Genomic DNA, 21,598 nt, shown 5'->3' with positions numbered 1-21,598 from the left:
GAGGCGGTGACACAGCCAGGCAGCACGGAGTATGACTTGGCATATGGATTGTGTGCGGTTGGGGCAGTGACAGCCTGTCTCCCGTAGGACTTTCTCAGAACCACTCTCCTCTCGTGTTGCACCACTAACTGGGTCTGAGCCCCTAAACTTCAGGACTTTTCTTTTGTAGAGGCAGAGAAGAGTGCTAGGTTCTCTGGTGATCATGCTAGGTTTTATTTTATTTTATTTTATTTTATTTTATTTTATTTTATTTTATTTATTTATTAATGTTGTAAGCAACGCCTAAATATACATGTTTTTAAGATTTTATTTATTTACTTGAGAGAGAGAGAGAAAGTGAGAGAGTGAGCACAAGCGGGGTGAGGGGCAGAGGGAGAAGCAGACTCCCCGCTGAGCAGGGAGCCCGCCACGGGACTCGATCCCACGACCCTGGGATCATGACCTGAGCAGAAGACAGACAATTAACCGACTGAGCCACCCAGGTGCTTGATCATGCTGCTTTTTAAATGGGTATTCATTAATATTTCAATGTCCATGTTGTTTGGATTTGAATGTTTCTCTCTTCACAGAACCAAGTGCACTGGGCATAGGTGAAGTTTGCAGGTTTGAGTTATTTCGACTTTCCCTGTCTGTCTTCCCTTAATGTTGCTTTTTTTCAGAGTCATAGCGACTGAAACAATACTTTGATTTTCATGTGGGCAGATTTAATTTCCCAAAGATAGCTGCAGCCAATCCCATCCTACATGCACTTCTTACAGTGTGATGAACACTCCTCTGTGGAGAGGTGAGGGTTATGCCCCCACCCCCCCATGAATCTTGGTGAGGGCTTGTGTTTGCTCTGACCCGTGTAGCCTGGTGGAAATGATGCGATGTGACCTCCAGGGCTGGGTCCTAAAAGAATTCAGCACGGAGTCTCTCACTCTCGGGATCTGACCCTAAGCATCCAGGCACTATGTTGGAAGGAACCCAAACCAGCCCACATATGAAGAACATAGGGAGGGGCCCACATGGACAGGCACCGAAGTCCCTCAGCCAACAACCGGTGTCAACCCATAGCCAACTGCCGGATGTGTGAGTGAACGGCCCTTCAGACAATTCCAGGCCTCAGACACTGTGGAGTGGAGACACGCCATCTCTGTGGTGCCCTGTCCAAACTCCTGAGCCGCCGAATTCATGAGCATAATACATGGTTGTTTTACACCACTAAATTTTGGGGTCACTTGTTAGTAGCCATAGTGACCACAGCATCATACAAAAGCCATTTATAAATATGTCTGAAATAGATATTTTAGAAGAATGTGTTTTCTTTTGGGAGGGATAGGCTAAATAACTCAGTATTTTACTTTCACAGGTAGTCAGGGTAGAAAAAAAAGACTAGGTTTCTTTCACTTGTTAACCCATGTTATATTATCACTCCCCTACACTGGGGAGGTTCAATGACGTCTCCTGGCATAAATAAGTGCAGTTTGATACCTACTGGAATTCGTTTCCAAGGCAACCTGACCTCCTTTCTGAGTTGCCTATACCTGTGTTTGGAGCTGCCTCTGTACATTTCCACATCCGTATTCTGCAGGTAATAAAATAGCGTCACAGGTCAAAGACCAGATTCATTTTCCCCATCTCGTTTGTTCTTCTGCCTCTGTCAGCACCATTGTCTGCCACATAGTTTAATCTAGAAACCAGAGGAAAACTTTGACCCTCATTTTCCCACACATCCCTGGATGCATGAGGACGGCTGCCACCAAGTCCTGTTGCTTACGCTCCCGAGTTCCTGTCTCCTCCCAGGGCCCCTGCTCGTTCAGAACCACCCCCGTCTCCCTTCCGCTATCATCTGCTTATTGGTCGCTGGCTCTCTTTTTCGTAGAACCTTCAGCCTGCGGGGTCACCAGAATTTTCAGAGCACAACTCTGTCACTGCCTTGTTTAAAAATGGTTGTGTTTACAGGAGGAGAGTCCGGGCTGATTTGTATGCCATTCAGAACCCGTCCTGACTGGCACCGGGCTCCTTTTTCCTTTCTCTTTTTTAAAAATTGATAGGCTTCTGGGGCGCCTGGGTGGCTCAGTTGTTAAGCATCTGCCTTCGGCTCAGGTCATGATCCCGGGATCCTGGGATCGAGCCCCGCATCGGGCTCCCTGCTCCGCGGGACGCCTGCTTCTCCGTCTCCCTCTGCCCCTGCTTGTGTTCCCTCTCTCGCTGTGTCTCTCTCTGTCAAATAAATAAATAAAATCTTTACAAAAATGTTTGAGAGCCTTTTTTTTAACGCAGTTTTATGTTTACAGAAAAATGAGCAGAAAGTACAGAGAGTTCCCATATTAACCCTTCATCCTGAGGCCTCCCAGCTTTACCTTTTATTAACATGTGGCATTAATGTGGTACATTTGTTACAATCCATGAGCCAACCTTGATACATTATTATTAACTAAAATCCATCATTTACATTAGGGTCAGCTTTCTGTGTTGTATATTTTAATGGATTTTGACAGATGTATATAATGACATGTATCCACGATGCTATAAGCATCGTACGCAATAGTTTCTCTGCCCTAAAATCCTAAAAAATCCTCTGTGCTCTTCCTATTCATTTATCTCTTCCTAACCCCTGGGAACCCCTCATCTTTTCACTGTCTCTATGGTGTTTGCCTTTTCCAGAACATCATGGAGTTGGAATCCTATAGCGGGTAGCCTTTTCAGACTGGATTCTTTCACTTAGTAGTTATGTTTTCAGAGTTCATCCATATCTTTTCCGGGTTGGTAGTGCATTTCTTTTCAGTGCTGAAAAATATCCCACTGTCTGGATGAACCACAGTTTAGTTTTCCGTTCACCTATTAAAATATATGGTTATATGGGATGGGAACCAGAGTTCCCAAGATTTGGCAATTATGAACCAAGTTGCTGTAAACATTTGTGTGCAGGTTTTTTTTTTTTCTTCTGGCTTTCTTTTTGGTTTGTTGTTTTGTTTTGTTTCTTAGCCCTGCTTCCCTCCTACGTGCAGGTCTTTGTATGGACATAGTTATTAACTCATTTGGAATACTTTTAAAAAGTAAAGATGCTTTTAAATGTAATTTTACATTGTGAATAGGTGATGTATTCATTTGGTCCAAAGATTAAGTGATATTGAAAAGATTTACTGTGAGCAGTCTTACTCCCCCTTATTGCTGTTCACTCTGGTTCCCATCCCATATAACCCTTCTTATTAATTTTTTGCACATCCTTCCAGTGTTTTATGCAAATGCAAACAAATATGAATACTTAGCCTTATTTTCTCACTTTTTTCATGAAAGTAACACATTATATATACTATTCTGAAGCTTGATTTTTTAAATAGAAAATTTCAAACTCACGAAAAAGGTCTACAATGTTTTTTTTGTTTAATAATATTTTCTAAAGATATTTTCTACATCTGTACACAGAGATTGTCCTTATTATTATTTTTTACAGATGCACAGTAGTCCATTGTAGAGCTATCCCATAATTTTTCAGTCAGTCCTCTGTTGGTAGACACTGGGACTGTTTGCTGGTCCAGAAAGTCAGCCCTGAAGAACCTTGAACATGAGTCATCCTGCACCGGTGCAAGTATAGTCGCTAGATACACTTCCAGATGCAGGATCGCTGGGTCATGGGGTAAAGTTTTTGTACTAATTGCCCTCCGTAGGGTTGTACAATTTCCCGCTTACTTTTCTATCCTCATTCTTAATTTTCCTCTCTCAGCTTGTACCATAGGTTCCAGCTACACTGAGCTGCTCATCGTTTCTTGAATAAATAACACACTTGCATTTCTCTGTGCTTTTGTTCATTCTGTCCTTTGCTAAGAAGGTCCCTCCTCTCCCCTCTTCTCATCTACTTGGTGGACTCTTAGGCATCCTTCAAGGCCTAAATACCAATATCCTCACCTCCCTCTAGTCTGTCCTCCCCCTGCCCCCCCCTTTTTTTAAGATCTATTCATTTATTTTAGAGAGAGAGAACGGGAGCATAAGGGGAGAGGCAGAAGGAGAGAATCTTCAAGCAGACTCCCTGCTGAATGTGGAGCCTGACTTGGGCTCTATCTCATGACCTGTGAGATCGTGACCTGAGCCAAAAACAAGAGTCGGATGCTTAAGTGACTAAACCACCCAGGTGCCCTTAAACTGCCCTCCTTCTATGAACATGTAGTACTTTATGCATGTTCTGCCATTATAAATCAATGGAAATTTACAGTTGCCTGAAACCAGTGGAATGAATCTGGCCCCAGATGCAGAGGTCCTGGCTTCCAGTCTTGCTGTCCCCATTTCCTGCACCTTGGGTCTTTGAGCCTCTTTGAGACTCAGTTTACTCATTTGCCAGATGGTAATCATAAAACCCACTGTGTCTGCCTTACAGAGTTTTTTTGTGAAGCACATGGGAACTGACTTTTGAAAGTACTTTGTAAACTCTAAGGAGAACATTGTGAAGAGTTCTTTTTCTTTTTCTTTTCTTTTTTTTTTTTTTTTTAAAGAATTGAGTAGTGTTGAGAGATTCTATGACTCCGGGTCTCAGTTCCCAAACTCCTGTCTTTAGCAGATGGTTCTAAATCTGCTTTTCAAATTCACTCTTACCCCTTTAGTTCCCTCACAGTTACACCTGTAACTTTCCCAAGAACAGAATGATGGATTCTTTTCCACAGCTGGGCTTATGATCCACAACAAGTATCACGTAACTTTCAGAAAAGCTCTCATTAGCATATGGAAATTATTTTTCTAAACCATGAAGACTGAGAAGTTCCCATAAAACCCCATCTATTTCTCAGCCATTTCACGACATTTTAAACTTACATATTCTGCAGTTTCCCTAGAAGCCTCGTACTTAAGCTTTGAGGTTCCAGGAATTCTTTTTCTGGGAATAACTCTGTGCTAAAAGTCATCCTGATTACTCATCCACCGACCCGCCTCCCCTTCCAGCTGGCCCATCCTTCCAGGCAGTCTTCCCTTTCAGGTCGTCCCCTCACCCGCCCTTCCTCCTTCCCTCAGTCTGTCCATCGATCCTCTATTCTATGGCAAGTTCTCTTTGCTTGAGGCTGGAAGAATAAGAAATAGGGTCCTTTAACAGAGTTCCTCAGTTTCTAAAATTACACTGCATATTTTTGTTTAGCTGCACAGTTAGAAGATTGGAGCATTTTATTTTATGTTCTTTAGTTTTTCTCTCGTGGATTCTGAGGTGTTTTTTTTTTTAACAACGTCACTTTTGGATGCGGGGTAGGATAGATAAACACGTATCCATTTGTGAAGGGCCCTCTGTCCTCTCTGAGGATGCTGTACCACTGTGCATCACGGAACTCATCTCAACTTCTCCTCAAGCCCTGCTCCTTCCTATAGATAGGAGTGTCAAGGAAGCAGATGAATAATTTCCTGGATTATGACGTTCTGTGAGTGCAGGGTGTGCGTGTGCGTGTGCGTGTGTGTGTGTGTGTGTGTGCGTATGCCTGTAGATGGGTATGTGTTTCTATTCTTATATGGTTGAATCTTCTATTTAAGAAACAAGGGATCCAACATTAGAATACTGTTCCAGAAAACAATGAATTTCAGGTAAAGTTGACATCATTTATACTTGGTGCCCCCAGAGAATAATTATATCCCAATTTGTGGAGACAGAATTCTTTTTTTCTTTTAATTTAAATTCAAGTTAGTTAAGATATAGTATAATATTGGTTTCCGGAGTAGAATTTAGTGAGTCATCACTTCCATACAACACTCAGTGCTCATCCCAACACATGCCCTCCTTAATGCCCATCACCCACTTAGCCCATTCCCCCACTCTCCACCCCTCCAGCAACCCTCAGTTGAGACAGAATTCTTTCTTTTTTTTTTAAGATTTTATTTATTTATTTATTTGACAGAGAGAGACACAGCGAGAGAGGGAACACAGCAGGGGGAGTGGGAGAGGGAGAAGCAGGCTTCCTGCCGAGCAGGGAGCCCGATGCGGGGCTCGATCCCAGGACCCTGGGATCATGACCTGAGCCGAAGCAGACGCTTAACGACTGAGCCATCCAGGCGCCCCGAGACGGAATTCTTGATAGCCAACTCAGATTTGACACGTAATGCTTTTTTAAAGAGTCTCTTATTATTATATAATAAACCCCATCTCCATTTTACCCCTTCCTTTAAAGTTTAAAGTCTTCATTGTTTCCTTTTTTTTTTTTTTTGGAAAGTGAGTTTTAATTTATTTATGTTTTCCTCCACATGAAGTTCTGTATGAGTTCAGTATCCCCAGTGAGATTATACAACTTTCAGAGTTTGGGGCAGTCTTTTGGTAGATCACTTCCTTTTTCTTCCTGGATAAAAATACTTCTAAGAAGAATAGAAAATTACCCATTAATGAGAGTTGGTAACATTGTTAGTCACATCGTCCAGATGGCAGCTATATTTGTGGCTTTTTGGGATGTACATGTGTTTTGCAGGGGAGAGTGTCTGAATATTAATTCTGAAGATTCTCCTATACAGTAGGAGAGCACAGGTTATTCTGGAATAAAAGAGAGCCAAGCAGAGCTCCACGGCTGTGGGCAGACTGTGCCCTAGTCTTCCTGTCGGCTCTCTTTGGCCCCAGGAGTGGCAGGAGCCTCCAGCCTTGTGTGGAGCCAGACATGTCTCCCTCGCCTCATGGGAGCATGGCTTAGCAGGGGCCTTCCTTCCGGTGTCCCCTTTTCCAACCCTGTTTCCGGCCCCAGGCCTTTGCACCTCCCATTCTCAAAGATCTTGTGGCTTCAGGGAAATAAAAAAGCAGCTCTTCTAAAATGTGGCTGACATTTTTTTTTTTTTTTTGGTCTTTATTTGGAATCATATGAACCTTAAGGGCACATTTTCAAAAACCAGTCAAGTAGCAGGCAAGACATTGGGATAAAAAAGACAAAAACAAACCCCCCAAAACCTCAGTGATAATTAGCAATGCTGCCTTAGGAGCAAATTTTCTAAAACTAAAAATATTCCTCCAAAGCGTCCCATTTTCCCTGCTCTTTTTTTTTTTTTTTTTTTTCCCCCACCCTAGGAAGTCTGGCTGACTCATCAACTCATTTCAGAGTGGTTTTCACTGGTGGTGCCAGGGTTGTGTTCACCATCTGAGTACAGTAGGAAGCACAATGGTTGCATTTCTTTAATTGAAACATCTATTGTGTGAGTGTCTCTATTCCCCTTTCACTGGGTGATGTCCAGAAAGAGAGTGTGCTGGAATGTGCAAAGGGTAGGCGACAGCATGAAGCTGATTTTGCTTTTTCATTTTTGACACAGTCACACAAAATAAGAAAGGGCTTGCTCTGCAGAAGAATTGTCTTTTGTCTCTGTCTCTAGGGCTTTGTCAAGGCTCATCTTTTCTATCTTCCAACCTGGCACGGGTCCCCTGGAGCCACCTGAGAGAGTGACAGGCTCAGTGCAGGCGGCACCTTTAAAACCTTGACGATTAGCATTAGGCAGTGCCGACACTTAGAAGCATGCCTCAACCATGTGCCCCACTGTGGACATTCTTATGTTGTTATGCGGCCTTGGACCCGGAAGTTGTGCTAGCTGACAGATTTATTTTCTTAAAGGCAGGTTGGGAGAGGCTGTAGGGCAGCAAGAAGGTTTGCTTGTCTTTCTCTGCAGACCTCCTAAACAGCTTCATCACCAAAGTCAAGGCCAGAACCCATCCCTGCAAAGATTGATCTTTTGAGCGGTAAACGTGTTCTTCTTTTTGTTTTCTATAGAAATCTGACTATGAATTTTGACTTGATACTAAATTGTTTTTGTCATGCTGAAAGATTTCAGGTGCTGTTTGGATTTTTTTTTTTTTTCTTTTTCCTGGTGAGACCTTCCCTGCTGCCTCAAATCGCACTTACTATCTGCCTCATTAATGATGTGGCAGTTGTGAAGGTCGGTGAATTTTATTTTAAAAAGAAATGACTGCCTGCACAGGTCACGTTCTAGATGGCTGACTTTACAAACTTTAGCTAATTACCTCTTGTGTAAACGTTTCCTATTTATGAGGTTTGCTCCCAGACTAGGATCTTAAATAACCAATCTATATGAGACAAGCGTGACCATCTGCCTTGACCTGGGTGTGATCAGTCACATTTCAAACACAATAGCATGTGTGTGAATTGCAGCCACAGAAGGGTCCTTGTTAGGCCCAGGCTGCTGCAGTCCATGACAGAGATGCCCTAAGGGGTGTGTGTAATAGGCTCACTGAGGCTTGGGCGCAACCCCCCCCATTTCCCCATCTCCCTACCCACCCACTCTGTAGCATATGAGGGGATCTGGTGCTTTGGCTTTCAGCCACGTGCTTGGGAGGGGCTGATTTGGCCCATCTGGCTAGTTGGGCATCTCCTTTCTTCCCCCTCATTCTGAGTTTGGCCAAAAAGTGTCAAGTTGGCTGCAAATATTTTGAACTCCTACGAAGACCATATGGTCTTTTGGATTCAGTTTTCAACATTTTTATCAGTCAGTACTTACTGAGCTCTTGCAGTCCTATTACTCAGTGCCATCACGGTAGCTACCCTGAGCGTCACAGAGAAGGGTGTCCCTGGACCATGAACACACCTTTGACATCCCCATCTCTCTCTCTTCTCTGGCTCTTACCTCTTTCTGGAATACCTTGATGTCTAGCCCGTTTTTCAAGATCAACTCAGATGTTACCACTTGATAAAGCCTCTGCCCACTCGGATAATTTCCCTCTTTCTTTGAACCTGTATTATGTCCCTCTGATCTTTGCTACTCACTTATTCCTTCATTCATTCTTTCAAAAAAAGATCTACTGATGCCTACTATGTGCCAGATTTCGGATATATCAGTGAACTAAACCACGGAGATGTCTCCCTGCCCTTATGGAGCTTACCTTGTAGCTGGGGGAGATGACATAATGAACAGCTTATGCAGTACATGAGTCAATTATACAGTATTTTGGAGAGGGATCAATGGAATGGAATGTGAAAAAGAAAGCAGGATCAGGTTGATCAGATGTACAAGGTGGGAGGAAGGGGAAGATGCAGTATATGTTGGGTGCCATAGACGATATAGCCTCGGTGACAGCTACTGAGGTCGGCCTGGTGGCCATGGTAGTTTGCATGTGTACCTTCTCCTTCTTTCCCAACTGGAAGGATAGGAATTGGGCATCCTTACTGACTTATCTGCCAGTAGCACTTAGCACAAAATGCCTTGTGTGTGGTTAGTGCTCTGTAAATGGTGAAATGGAAATGAATTGTGTAAAAACGAATTTGAAGACAAATAAGGAAATGCATTCTATTTTTTTAAAAGATTTTATTTATTTGTTTATTTGAGAGAGAGAGAGAGAGAGAGTGTGTGTGTGTGTGTGCCTGAGGGGCAGGGGAAGGACCAGAAGGGGAGGGAGAGGGAGGGGGAAAGAACCTCAAGCAGACTCCCTGCTGAGCATGGTGCCCAACGTGGGGCTCAGTCTCAGGACCCTGAGATCACAAACTGAACCGAAAGCAAGAGTCGGACGCTGAACCGGCGGAGCCACCCAGGCACCCCAGATAAACCCATTCTTATTTTTACTTTTTTCCTTCCCTTAAAAAAAATCCTTTATGATAAATCTATACTTAAGAATCTTAAGGGGCGCCTGGGTGGCTCCGTCGGTTAAGCGTCTAACTTTGGCTCAGGCATGATCTCAGGGTCCTGGGATCGAGCCCCTTGTCAAGCTCCCCACTCAGCGGAGAGCCTGCTTCTCCCTCTCCGATTGCCCCTCCCCCTGCTTGTGCGTGAGCTCTCTCAAACAAATAAATAAAATCTTTAAAAAAAAATCTTAAATTCCGTCCATATTTCCTCATTATTTTCAAGACAGAATTTGTCACTGGAGCTCAGTGTGCACAGGGGTTTTGGAAAATGTTGGTCAAATGCCTGAACTGCTTTTTACATGAAAAAACACAATTATAAGATATAAATTTCAATTACAAATTAGAAGAGCACAGAGGACCATAGTTTGCTGCTTTGGCTAGGTTTTTGCTCTAACAGAATCATTTTTCAAAGTAAACAACTTTTGGGAACTGAATAGGGGAAAACATTTCAAGAGTGTATTTTATTATCAGTTTGCCATGAAAAACTCAAGTCTCTTGACAGCCTCTGGATTTAATTAGCTGTAAGTTTACCAATATTTATCAAGTGAAATAACATTATCCCAATGCAGAGCGACACCCCACAGGGATTATGAGGATACGTGTGTCACCTGATCAATGAGTGTGCATGCCACACTCGTTTCAGCTCTTACCTGAGGTTTAGAGATTATGGAAAATCAATGCAGAATAACTTTCTGGGCTGCATTCAGTCGATATAACTGGGTCTTGAATCAGAAAAAGATCCAAGGCCCCAGTTGAGCCAAGGCTTTTCAGTGCCCAATTTAAAATGTAAACGGTTGCTGCTGCTGATAAAATTCTCCCCCGAGAGCCAAAGAGCTCTGTGTAATTTAGAGTCCTGAATTCCATGCTGCATCCACCACACGGAGACTGATAAGAGTGCCAGAGTCAGGAGGCTCCTTACGGATAACCTAGCTTAGTGGTTTTCCAGTTTCTCCAAGGGAGCTCTCCCATGGGCCCAATGTGGGGAGGCAGAGGGATGAACCAGCAGGCCAGGCTCTGAGCTCGTCCCATGCCCCATCTTCCATTTGCCTCAACACACCTTGACCACTTTTATTGTCTTCACACTTCCATGTAAGAAGTCGTGTGAAGGCAGGCTTCTGAGGCGAAAAATCGTTTGATCCGGAGTAGCTCACTTGTTTTCCAGGTACAGACACAGCGGCCTGGAGAAGGTTGTATACAACACCAAGGGGTATGTCTTGCAGGCCTGACAACAGTTAGAGACATGCCCTTTCAGGACAGTCTCCTTGTGTGTCCACCGCACAGGCTTAGTGTGTGAGTCAAATGAGACAGACAGGGAAGCACAGTGTATAAGAGAGCATTTAATGCATTCATTAAATGTTAAATATTATCATCATGTTCCCTTTTCTACCACTAGAGCAATTGTGGAGGTTGTCAAACTGGGTTCCAGGGAGCTCTTGGGATCATTGCCAGGGGCATAAGAACCCCCGTTCTTCAGGCAACACATTTTCCCTTTAATCCACTTTCTATGTTAGGCCTCCAGGTAAAGTTTCTTCTATAGTAGGGCTCTATAACTTTAAAGAAGTTTGAAAACCACTGATCCAGAAGGATTTTTTTTGCCTCTGAGAATAAATAGCTATGTATGTTTGGAACGCTGGTGCCCTCTGTGCCTACTGAAATGACCAGACAGAATATTTGGGGCAGAGGTTGGCTGAATACCTGGTTTGAGAAGGTGACTGCTGGACCCGTGAGCACTGTGGATAAACTGGGCTTGAGGCAGATCTGACACCTGATCGACAAAACTGCCCCTCGCCAGTAGACACCTCTGAGCTGCATTGAGACTTGGGGTGCTTTTTAAGTCTGGTGTTCCTGAGGCCTTTCATTTTTTTTTTTTGGCTCTGTTTGTAACTCCTGGGGTGGTTCAGTGTAAGTACCAGGGTGGAAACTAAGTGGATCCTGGCAGGTGATGGTCTTTTCTTTCCTGTCTTCGTTTTTTAGTGCACTTACATTTCAATCGACCAAGTCCCCAGGACCCATGCCATTGTGATAAGCAGGCCTGCCTGGCTTTGGGGGGCAGAAATGGGAGCCAACGAGCACGGAGTGTGCATAGCCAATGAAGCCATGAATGCCAGAGAACCAGCCGCGGAGACGGAAGCCTTACTGGGGATGGATCTGGTCAGGTACGAGGTGGTTCTTTGGAACAACTGCTCACAACAGGCGGGGAATGGGGACAGGATTTATGTTTCTCCAAACCTCATATTTTGTAACATAAGCCTCCCAAAGAAGACGTGTGCCTTTTGATATGAAGTTCAAGGTGATAGAGAAAAAAAAGAGAGAGTAGATTACAATGGAATATTATTAAAGCAATAAAAATGAACCAAGTGCTACATGCTTGAATTTTTGAAAACATTATACTAAGTGAAAGAAGCCAGATGCAAAAGGTCACATAGTGTATGATTGCATTTACATGAAATGTCCAGAAGAGGCGAGTTCATAGTAGTAGAAAGTCGATTAGTGGTTGCCTGGGGTTGGGGTTGGGAAAATGGGGAGTGATTCCTAATGGATATGGGGCTTCTTTGTGGGATGTTGAAAATGTCCCAAATTTAGATTGCAGTGATAGCTGCGCAACTTTGCGAATATACTAAAAATCACTGAACTGTCTGTTTTAAGTGGGTGAAGTTTATGGTTTGAAATACATCTAAAATACAGGAAAGAAGAAAGGAGTCATATAAAATACATAAGATATAAAGGAAAAAAGAAGAGACATATGTCCCTCCTGTCCCCCCTTCGTTTCCGTCGTCTGTTTCCCTTTCCTTGCTCCGCATTACAGTGGGAGCGGATGTGTAGGCTTGGTGGGTTGGGGATCTTTGCTTGTTTTCTGTTGCGTCACAAGCTTCAAGAGTTGTGTGCCTGGCCTGTGCTGGCTGATCAATGACTGGGTTTGGACTGAATGACCAAAGGAGAGGGTGGGCTGGAGTGAAATGACATTCTGAAACGACTTTCTTTTTTCTGGGATCGTGAAATGCAATAGAATCATGACTGAGTTGAAAAAATATTGGGCTGGGAGCCAGGGGCCTTGGTTTTCAGTGTGAATACATCAAGATGTAACACATCTCTGGCCCACAGTCTCTACATTTGTTTGAAGGGAGGCCTTAGATTGGATGACCTCTAAAGAACCTCCCAAAGCCAACATTCTATGCAAAGGAGTAGAGGTTTTGACCCTTTGTAGGCTGTGTAGGGAGGAAGTGCACATTTATGCTGAGACCTCTGTGGTCTGTAGCTTCCACCAACCGATGGACAGGTCTGTTAACCTTTCGGGAAAGGGCCCAGTGAGCTTGACATACCTGTGTGAGAGTCATGGGCCGCAAATAGGGATTCTTCCAAGGATTTACCATGAAACAAGAATTTGAATTTGGGAGCAGCTAACTCCAAGACGCAGAAAAACCTGGACCAAGCACACACTTTTGAAGGATCTGAATTGTACTGAAGGTAGATGTCAGAGTGAGACTCTAACCTTGGCCCAGGAAATTTCATCCCTTTGCCTGCCCTGGTCATGCCCATAATGAGGTGAAGCAGCCAGTGTGGAAGTAGGCACGAGGGCCAGAAAGATGCTGTCCTGGTTTTAAATCGCATTAATCTGCCCCATCTGAGAGGCCAGACCACCGTGAAAGGCTTTGGAACAGACGTCTTGACATCGGGTGACTTGTGGCCCTAGACTGCTGTGGCCCTAGCACCTCTTTCCCCCATCGGGGCCGGACAGCATATAACCCCACTGCTGTTCACAGTCTGTGGAGCAGGCTGTCCTGTCCTTGCCCCATGGCACCGAGGCGAGGTGGGCGGGGCAGGGTGGACAAAGGAGTATCGTTTCCCGTGGTCCCAGCACAGGGCGTAGGAGAGTGACATCAGAGTCGTGTCTGTGGATGAGTGTCGAGGTCCCGCTGCAGGTGCTGTGCACGGCGGGCACAGAAGTCAGCGTGGGAGGGCAAGTGCATGTGCTGGGCGTCTCAGTGTGGAACGCAGCAGGCGGAACAGCGGGACAGGGAGCTAGACACCGCACAAAAGAAGTCACAGCTTCCAAAGGCGGCGTGCCCCTGGCTAGGTATCACATGCTCCTAGCACATGTTTGCATGGCCAGATTGGAGCCCTACAGAAGCCCTGGGGACAGGCTTCTGCTTGGAATGCATGCATGGGGCAATGTGACCAGAGGCTCCCAGGGACCTGTGGAGGGAGGAAGGGGCCCTCCTGGGGGCACAGCTTGGGCAGACCTATAGAGGTGCTCATAGCACACTTATCTGCTCTGGATATTCAAGATCAGATGAGTGCTTGCTTCTGCTATTCCTCTTTGGAGAAGATGACACTGACCAACAGAAAAGTCTACTTAATCCGATCTTCTAGTGAGTTTATTTTTTATCACTCTCCTAAGGTCTTAGGGTTCAGCTTTCCAAATCAGTGGTTTGTCACCAAGTCTTCCTAAATAAACTAAAATTGAGAAATGCCCAATGAATTCATATATAATGATCTGACTATGAAAATAAGCCTGTTATAAGAATACGTCTGTAGCATAATCTTTTCCTCTCCCTGGCAGCACGGGGAAAGTTTCTTCAAAAAGAATCAAGCGGGTGAATTTTAGTAACGATTGGTCTGTTGTAAATTCACCAAGAACTGGCTGACATGACCATCTTAGCAGGCACCACTGCCTCTGCTCCGAAGTTCTTGTGCTCCTGCCCCCAGAATTACAATGTGGAGGAAGAGATGGATACATGGACATGTACTAAGCACATATTATGTGCCACCCTCTTTCGAATCAGCCCCAGAGGGACGTACTGCCTTTTTGACTTGACAAATGAAAAAATCAGGTTTCAGAAAGGTTAGGTTACCAAAGGTCATGCTGCCAGTGGGTGGCACAACCAGAATTGGAAGCTGGCTCCCTCTCTCTCTCTGAGTCACTGTTTTTCTGCCAGAGGGGGCAGCCTCTCAAGCATACCCACCACCTACGTGGTCCTGGAGAGTTGTGCTTATATTTTCACGTTCATTATCTCATAAACCTGTCCTCAGAGCAACCTGATGATGTAGGTACTTATAGGTGACATAAATTTGAGTTCAAATATAGTATGCAACTTGCCCAGAGTCGACCAGAGGGCAGTATCTGTGCCCTCTTTAGGGGGCCAACTAATTGGAAGGCTGGGAGGAGATTGCTGTGTCACTTCAGAAGAAGGATGTACTTTTTGATAAGTGAAGCTGTAAGCCACAGCAGTAGAGGGAGGCTGATAGGTCGGAGGAGAGATATGTTGAAAAGCACGGATGTCCCAACCAGGCACCCATTCCTGGTGAGATCTCTGCGTAAATTATATGCACCGAGGACAGAGGCTGGCTATGGAACACTTTTATTACCAACCCACATACCTGGTGTATGAAGATTTCCTTTTGCCCGGAGGCAGGAGGGAGGATAAGCCCCAGAAAGGGGGTCTTGATAAGGCTGGAGCTGAGCTGGCCAGTGCCAAGGGAGCCAGAGTTAGAAAAGGAACAGAGAGAGAGGGCTGAGCTGCCCTTCAGGAGGGAGAAGCCGCTGGGTTCCTGACTCTTCCGTCTGTGTGGGAGGGAGGTGCCCAAAGACAGAAAACACTCCCATGATTTTGAGCCGAACGTGGGAGAGAGATATTCTGCGTTCAAGTGGCGTGCATCTGTGTCTCGGCCCGCGGACCGAACGTGTGATGCGTGTCGGCGTGCTTCCTCCCTCGGCTTCGTCCCAGCCTTTGGTTGCTGTGGCAAAAACCACATGGTAGGAAGGGACTGAGGTATACCTCTGGTTTTCTTGCTCCAGGCTTGGTTTAGAAAGAGGAGCGACAGCTAAAGAAGCCTTAGATGTCATCGTTGCCTTGTTGCAAGAACACGGGCAAGGTGGGAATTACTATGAAGACGCAGACTCCTGCCACAGCTTCCAAAGTGCGTATCTGATCGTGGATCGTGAGGAGGCCTGGGTGCTGGAGACCGTGGGGAAGTACTGGGCGGCCGAGCAGATCACAGGTGAGCCCGCGTGGGTGGGGCGGCCGAGCAGATCACAGGTGAGCCCGCGTGGGTGGGGCGGCCGAGCAGATCACAGGTGAGCCCGCGTGGGTGGGGCGGCCGAGGCGGGTGCTGCCGGGGCGCGTAGGAATCCCGCCGCTGACACACACCCTCTCTGTGCCAGACCTTGTCTTCTGGGCTCTGCTTCTGGGGAGGAACCTGGGGCGCAGGGATGTCAGCACTTGGGAAACACACCCTTGACATTTCTTATTTTGTTTTTGCTTTCTGGGCAGGACCCAATTTTGACTACCAGCAGTTTCATGACCCAGATGGTTACTCTGACTTGGCCAAAGGAATGGTGATTTTTCCCATTCCATTCGGTCAATGAACCACTAGGGCAGGGTGCTGCCCCTTCGTCACCCCCAGCCCCGTGGCATCTTGTGCTTGGAATGTTCCTCTGAAAGAGGAATTTGGATCCGTGTGGGGACCATTGACCGCCTCTGGGCCGACAAGCTCATTTCTCTGTGACACAGTGTTTCTAGAAAAGCAGAGGACTAGGGAATGCACTCGGAAGTGTGGAGTGCCCATTCAGTGGTTGCTCCATGCTCCCTGCAGCATTTGTTCTGAGACGGTTCTGAGGGAGGACATGTTGGGGCTGTGGTTGTCCTGTCTCATCACTTAGCACCCTCATATCGGGGAGCAGCTAAGGTCCCAGAATGGGCTAGAGGGTTTCCTAGAGGACTAAGGAGTTCGAGGAGAGCATTGGCCAGTGAAGCCCCACTGACATTCCTTAGGACTGAATGACAAGCACATGGACCGGGCGCTGCCGTTTCTCCCCACCTGTGCCCATGGCAGACACAGCTGGTGGGTCATAACATTCTCCCGTTTGGGACCTCTACTTGGCCTATGTATTTTTCTCGACTGAATTTGCAAGGAAGTCTCTTCTGTTTCCTCAGAATCGATGCTAGGGATGAAACCTGTTTTCCATCTCTGCCTTAGGAGGGATTGGAACCAATTCACACCTGAGTTAGAAGCAGAAGAGCTACTGCAATAGTTGAGAATCAAGCCCGTTGTTTTCTGTGGCCTAAGTCAGTGCGGTGATCAGGGTTGCGGCGGACGATGGGTATGTTGGGTCCCGAACGAGGCTGGCTTGCAGTGCTTGCCTGGAGGAGGGCAGCTTCTCCTCATTCACACAAGGGAGCCCTTGCAACGATCGCGGAGAGTTTCTGCACCGCTGCGTGCCCAGCATCCACCCACGTGTGCCCTCAGGACTGCTGGGGCCCGGGTGGGCCGCTGGGTCACCAAGCCTCCTGCTGCGCAAGAGCTTCAAACTCCTTTCCCAAAAACGTTCTCCTAGGACGAAGCCTTACTATCAAATGGTTCCATCGAGAGGGCTAGGGGTCCGTGCTGATAAGGCCATCATAGGTTGCTTTTCAGTAGAACTTAAAACTTTATGATCTGTACCTGCCTTTCAAAAGCTTAGTTTCCCTTCAAGATATAGCTTAAAAAAATCCATCTCCTCAAAATGCATGTTGTCTTTCACCAACTATTGACATAAAACCCCAGCCATTCCTCGGCCTCATTGATTTCATGTCTTCGCTCCCTGCAGCAGTGTGATAGCCGTAGGAGTTTGTGAATCTGGCCCCTGAATGCTCACATTCCTGGAAGCAAACATCTACTATAAATCAGCCCTAGAGGAAAAAATACTGTCTGTGGAGTTGTTCACAATATTTTTTTGATAGCTTAGTATGAAGAATGCCAAAATCACTTATTTAGGCCAAAGCTACTTTTTATTTTTAATTTTTTAAAGTAGTTTTATTCTTGTGTTGTCCTCTGAAAAGATGAATGGCAGAGGGCCAATGCCCATCAGCTAGGAATACTTGTTTTGGAAGAATAAGTCAGTGAAGTAGAACATACTGGAAGAACTCAGTCCAGTACTGGCCTTGTCTGTAGGAACTGGTTTTCAGGCAGTAACGGCTTTATTGCAGCTTGTGGTTTGAGCTCTCTATTTCATTCTCCAAGAATGTAGAAGATCAACATGCTCCCTGGAAGCAGCGAATATGGAGGGCCTTTTTGAACTACAACTCATAACTTCTTAGTGTTCTAGACAGCATCTGGAAACTTGAAGGCCAAGTCGTCCTCAGGGTGTTTGTGGCTGAGGCTTGGGAGGAGCCAGAGTGAGCCTGTCAGCAGATGGGAGAACTTCTGGCCTCACCCTCCTCCATCAAGCCCAGTGTACTCTGAGTGCAGGTGTTTCTTTCCTTAAAATTTTTTATTGTTATGTTAATCACCATACATTACATCATTAGTTTGTGATGTAGTGTTCCATGATTCATTGTCTGTGCATAACACCCGGGGCTCCACGCAGAACGTGCCCTCTTTAATACCCGTCACCAGGCTAACCCATCCCCCCACCCCCTCCCCTCTAGAACCCTCAGTTTGTTTCTCAGAGTCCATCGTCTCTCATGGTTCGTCTCCCCCTCCGATTTACCCCCCTTCATTCTTCCCCTCCTGAGTGCAGGTGTTTCTGATTCTAGACTTCTTTAGTCACACTTACATTTTTATGAGAAAAATATTCCCATAGAGTTTCCATACTCATATACATGGCTATACATGTATACACACACACACACACACACACACACCCCCTACTGATAGACTCAAACACATATGATCGACAGGTGTATTCCAGTAGTTTAGAACCATTCATTATCAGTGCCACTGTGTTTTTCTAAATGTTGGGGCTTGAAAAAAAAAGCCGAATGAAGAAGTATCATATTTGTATTTTCCAAAAATGATGTATTTGGGCAGAGGGTGGTGGTGTAGAGTGTTCCTTCAAGTGGAGGAAGGCTGAATTGGGGAGGAGGACTCTATAGTTGTGACATTCATAAGTCTTGTTAGTCGTGCCGTGTCTCTTTCAAGAAACCGTTCACTTTTCTTTTAAGTAATAAATGCTTGGGGCTTATTTAGCCATAATGAGGGCTTCACATGTTTCCCTTTGAATGCGAATTGTAAATCAAGTGACCGTTGCTCATTTAAAATGTGGTAATGCCCAGTCAGGACTGGTCACACCTTCTGGGAGGTCTCCTTAAAAGAGGACCAAGGATTGTGTGTTTCTCTCTTCAAAAATAGAATCGATTCCTCTCTGTAGTTAAAGTTGAATTGCAGAGAAGGGACTCCCGGTGAATTTCCATTTCTTGACTAAGTCTAAGCACATTTCCAGCTAACGGGGCTTTGTACTCTCTACAGAGGGAGTGAAGTGCATTTGCAATCAGCTTTCACTCACCACTAAGATCGATGCGGAACACCCTGAACTCAGGAGTTATGCTCAGAGTCAAGGCTGGTGGACGGCAGAGGATGAGTTCAATTTTTCTGAAGTTTTTTCTTCAGCTGATGACCATCTAGACTGCTGTGCAGGCAAAGACAGCATGGACCAGAAAGAAGGTGAGTTTGCATACCCCTGGGACTCTCCTGCTCATACCTGCCATCTCTAGCTGTTTCAGAGAACTTGTCTGATCTTAGGACGGTGAGCCAAGAGGAGGAGATGAGAATAGACCCTGTACATAGAGACCGACCTGTGCTGACGCCCCCGAGGAGCCGGCAGGGTGACGACGTGTGTCTCTTGTTGTAGGACGCTTCCTTATCCATGGGAGGTTCTTCTCCTTCTGACGTGATTTCTCCTTTAAACATCGGTGTCTTCATGATACTTGTTGCAGCCTTCCTTCTACCTCAGACTTTGAATATTTGACTTATTGTCTTCTGTGTTTACCTCTCTCATTAGCTTGCTGGGCCTTGAGGGCGGGGCGCTGTCCTTTATTCACTGTGGGATCCCCCTGTGGTGCCCATTACAGCCTTTTGCTCCGGGAACATTTATTGAGTTGAACTGTTGACCTGAATTCTCTTCCCAAACCCTCTGTCTTCCTTCCAGTTATTGACTCAATCAGAATCCAAATTGAGGTAAATGTGGTGACTGGATAGCTTGTTACTTTGGTGTCTGAGTGGAAACCCTTCCAAAGAAGCCACCGTGGCCACATTTTATATTTGCCAGTGATATTTGTGTTTTGTAAGTTAAACCTGTGATCATTCAGAACAGGGGTTGGCAGACTATGACTTGTTGGCAGCCAGAATTTTATTGGAACATACCCACTTATTTAGGGATTGTCATGGCTGTTTCCATGCTACAGTGGCACAGTTTCACAGTAAGTTACAACAGGGATGGTGTGGCTCATAAGCCTGAAATATTTACTGTCTGGTTCTTTAAGAAAAAGTTTGCTGACGCTTAATATAGAAGAACACTTCAAGGACTTTTGCTGTGGAGCTTAATTAATGGATACAATGGGTAGGAAGGTAAGAAAGTATCCATTTTAAAATGAGGGCTTAAAAAAAAAAAACCCTAAGAGTTAAAAAGAAAACCAGCTTGATAAAAGTATATAATACCAGATGTGACATAGTCTCGCCAAAACATCAAACCTAAATCTGATGAAGCCTCTGGATCTAGCTACTAGTTTACAGGAAATACAGAGGATGGGGGAACATTAAATAAAACACCAGGGGATGCCATCTGCAAAGTTCAGACTGTGGGAAATTCTATAGGAGAAACGGCCCAACAAATAAAATGCAAGGGAGTAAAACGAGAGGCCCAGATTAGAGGAGATTTGAGACATTATTAACCTATTGGATCCTGATTTAAATCAATAAACTCATTTATGAGACAATGAGAACATTTGAACACTAGGCATCAAGTTGTTGAAGAAATCAAGGCTTTTATAGTTAATATTTTTAGGTTATGATATATTATAAATAGAAACTTACAAAAAGGATTTGAGTTGTGTTAGTGAAGTTTAAGACACCTTTTCCCTATGTGATGCTTTGATTCCATCTTTCTGAACACAGACCGTAAGAATAGTGTTTTAATGAATTATAATCAGAGAGAAGAAATGTAAAGCTGGGGTCCTGTGTAGTCAAGGAATTGTTGACACATTTAATTGAAGTCAGAGCCAATAGTCATAATGGCTCTGACTATTCTAAATACTTCTCTATGTGAATCTCTCCCATTGCAGAGGCCATTCTCCAAATATCGTATTAACTCTAACCAGCAAGAGTGTACGAGAGAGCTTGCTTAGTGGTGTGCATAGATTGCATGTACTTTCCTATGGATATCATTCTATTGCATACTGCATTTGTTGAGGAATTGCTAAGTGCTCTAACAAAGAGACTCCAAAATAATATGGCTTAAAGACAATGGAAGCTTATTTTTCTCCCATGTTACAGTCTAGATGTATATGGACAGTCCAGAGCTGGTGGGTTATTCTGCTTGAACACAGGACTTCCCATCTGTGGTCCACTTGCAGGCATGTCCTCGGCAGCAGCAAGAGCGGGGGAAAAGTGAAGGGCAAACTGTCCTTTTTATGGGGGTGATGAGGAAGTTGCACATATTATTTCATCTCCTATTGGTCAAGATTTGTCATGTGGCCACACGTAGCCGCAAGGGAAGCTGGGAAATGTAGTCTGTAGCCGGGCAGTTAATGTTCCCAGCTATCCGTTCAAGGGTTCTGTTACTAAAATGGAAAAGGAATGAATGGATTTTGGTTAACAACCTGCCACTGTTATAGCTTCTCTTTTTCTGTCTCTCTGTCTTTTTTTTTTTCTTTACAGAAAGCATCACTGTGCAGACTATGATTGACATCTTACGGGACAAAGCCAGTGGAGTCTGTGTAGACTCCGAGTCTTTCCTTACTACAGCCAGTGTAGTGTCTGTTCTGCCTCAGAACAGAAGCTCGCCATGCATTCACTACTTCACTGGGACCCCAGATCCTTCCAGGTTTGTCTGAGACACAGCTGTGCTGGCAGAAAGTATGTGCTTCCCTTGAAAGCTCATCCAATAAGTATATACTATGTTACTGTACCTCCCCTTCTGTAGCTGGGTCACATTGTTCAGTCGTGGTCCAATGTGGCCGATGCAGCACAAAGAACTTTGACTAAGGGAAGCTCTTGGCTTTAGTCACATCAATTTTTTTTTTTTTTTTTAAGTAGGCTCCATTCCCAGCATGCAGCCCAGCACGGGGCTCGAA

At 45.1% G+C, this 21,598-nt stretch overlaps 1 protein-coding gene across 1 annotated transcript in view; it reads left to right on the top strand.

Annotated features, from left to right (window-relative positions):
- The window catches only part of SCRN1 (secernin 1), a 61,406-nt gene that overhangs the window by 24,731 nt on the left and 15,077 nt on the right, over positions 1-21,598 (top strand). The window contains exons 3-6 of the mRNA XM_025873089.2: positions 11,523-11,704; positions 15,346-15,548; positions 18,777-18,971; positions 21,183-21,348. Coding sequence (XP_025728874.1) covers positions 11,523-11,704; positions 15,346-15,548; positions 18,777-18,971; positions 21,183-21,348 — 746 coding nt within the window. The remainder of the gene's footprint in view (positions 1-11,522; positions 11,705-15,345; positions 15,549-18,776; positions 18,972-21,182; positions 21,349-21,598) is intronic.

The sequence above is a fragment of the Callorhinus ursinus genome, unplaced genomic scaffold, assembly GCF_003265705.2.
Source record: "Callorhinus ursinus isolate GAN/ISIS: 27379988/994484 unplaced genomic scaffold, GSC_fseal_2.0 scaffold12, whole genome shotgun sequence".
NCBI lineage: Eukaryota > Metazoa > Chordata > Mammalia > Carnivora > Otariidae > Callorhinus > Callorhinus ursinus.
Note: the sequence above shows the minus strand (reverse complement) of the source record. Positions and strands in the feature narration are given on the sequence as shown.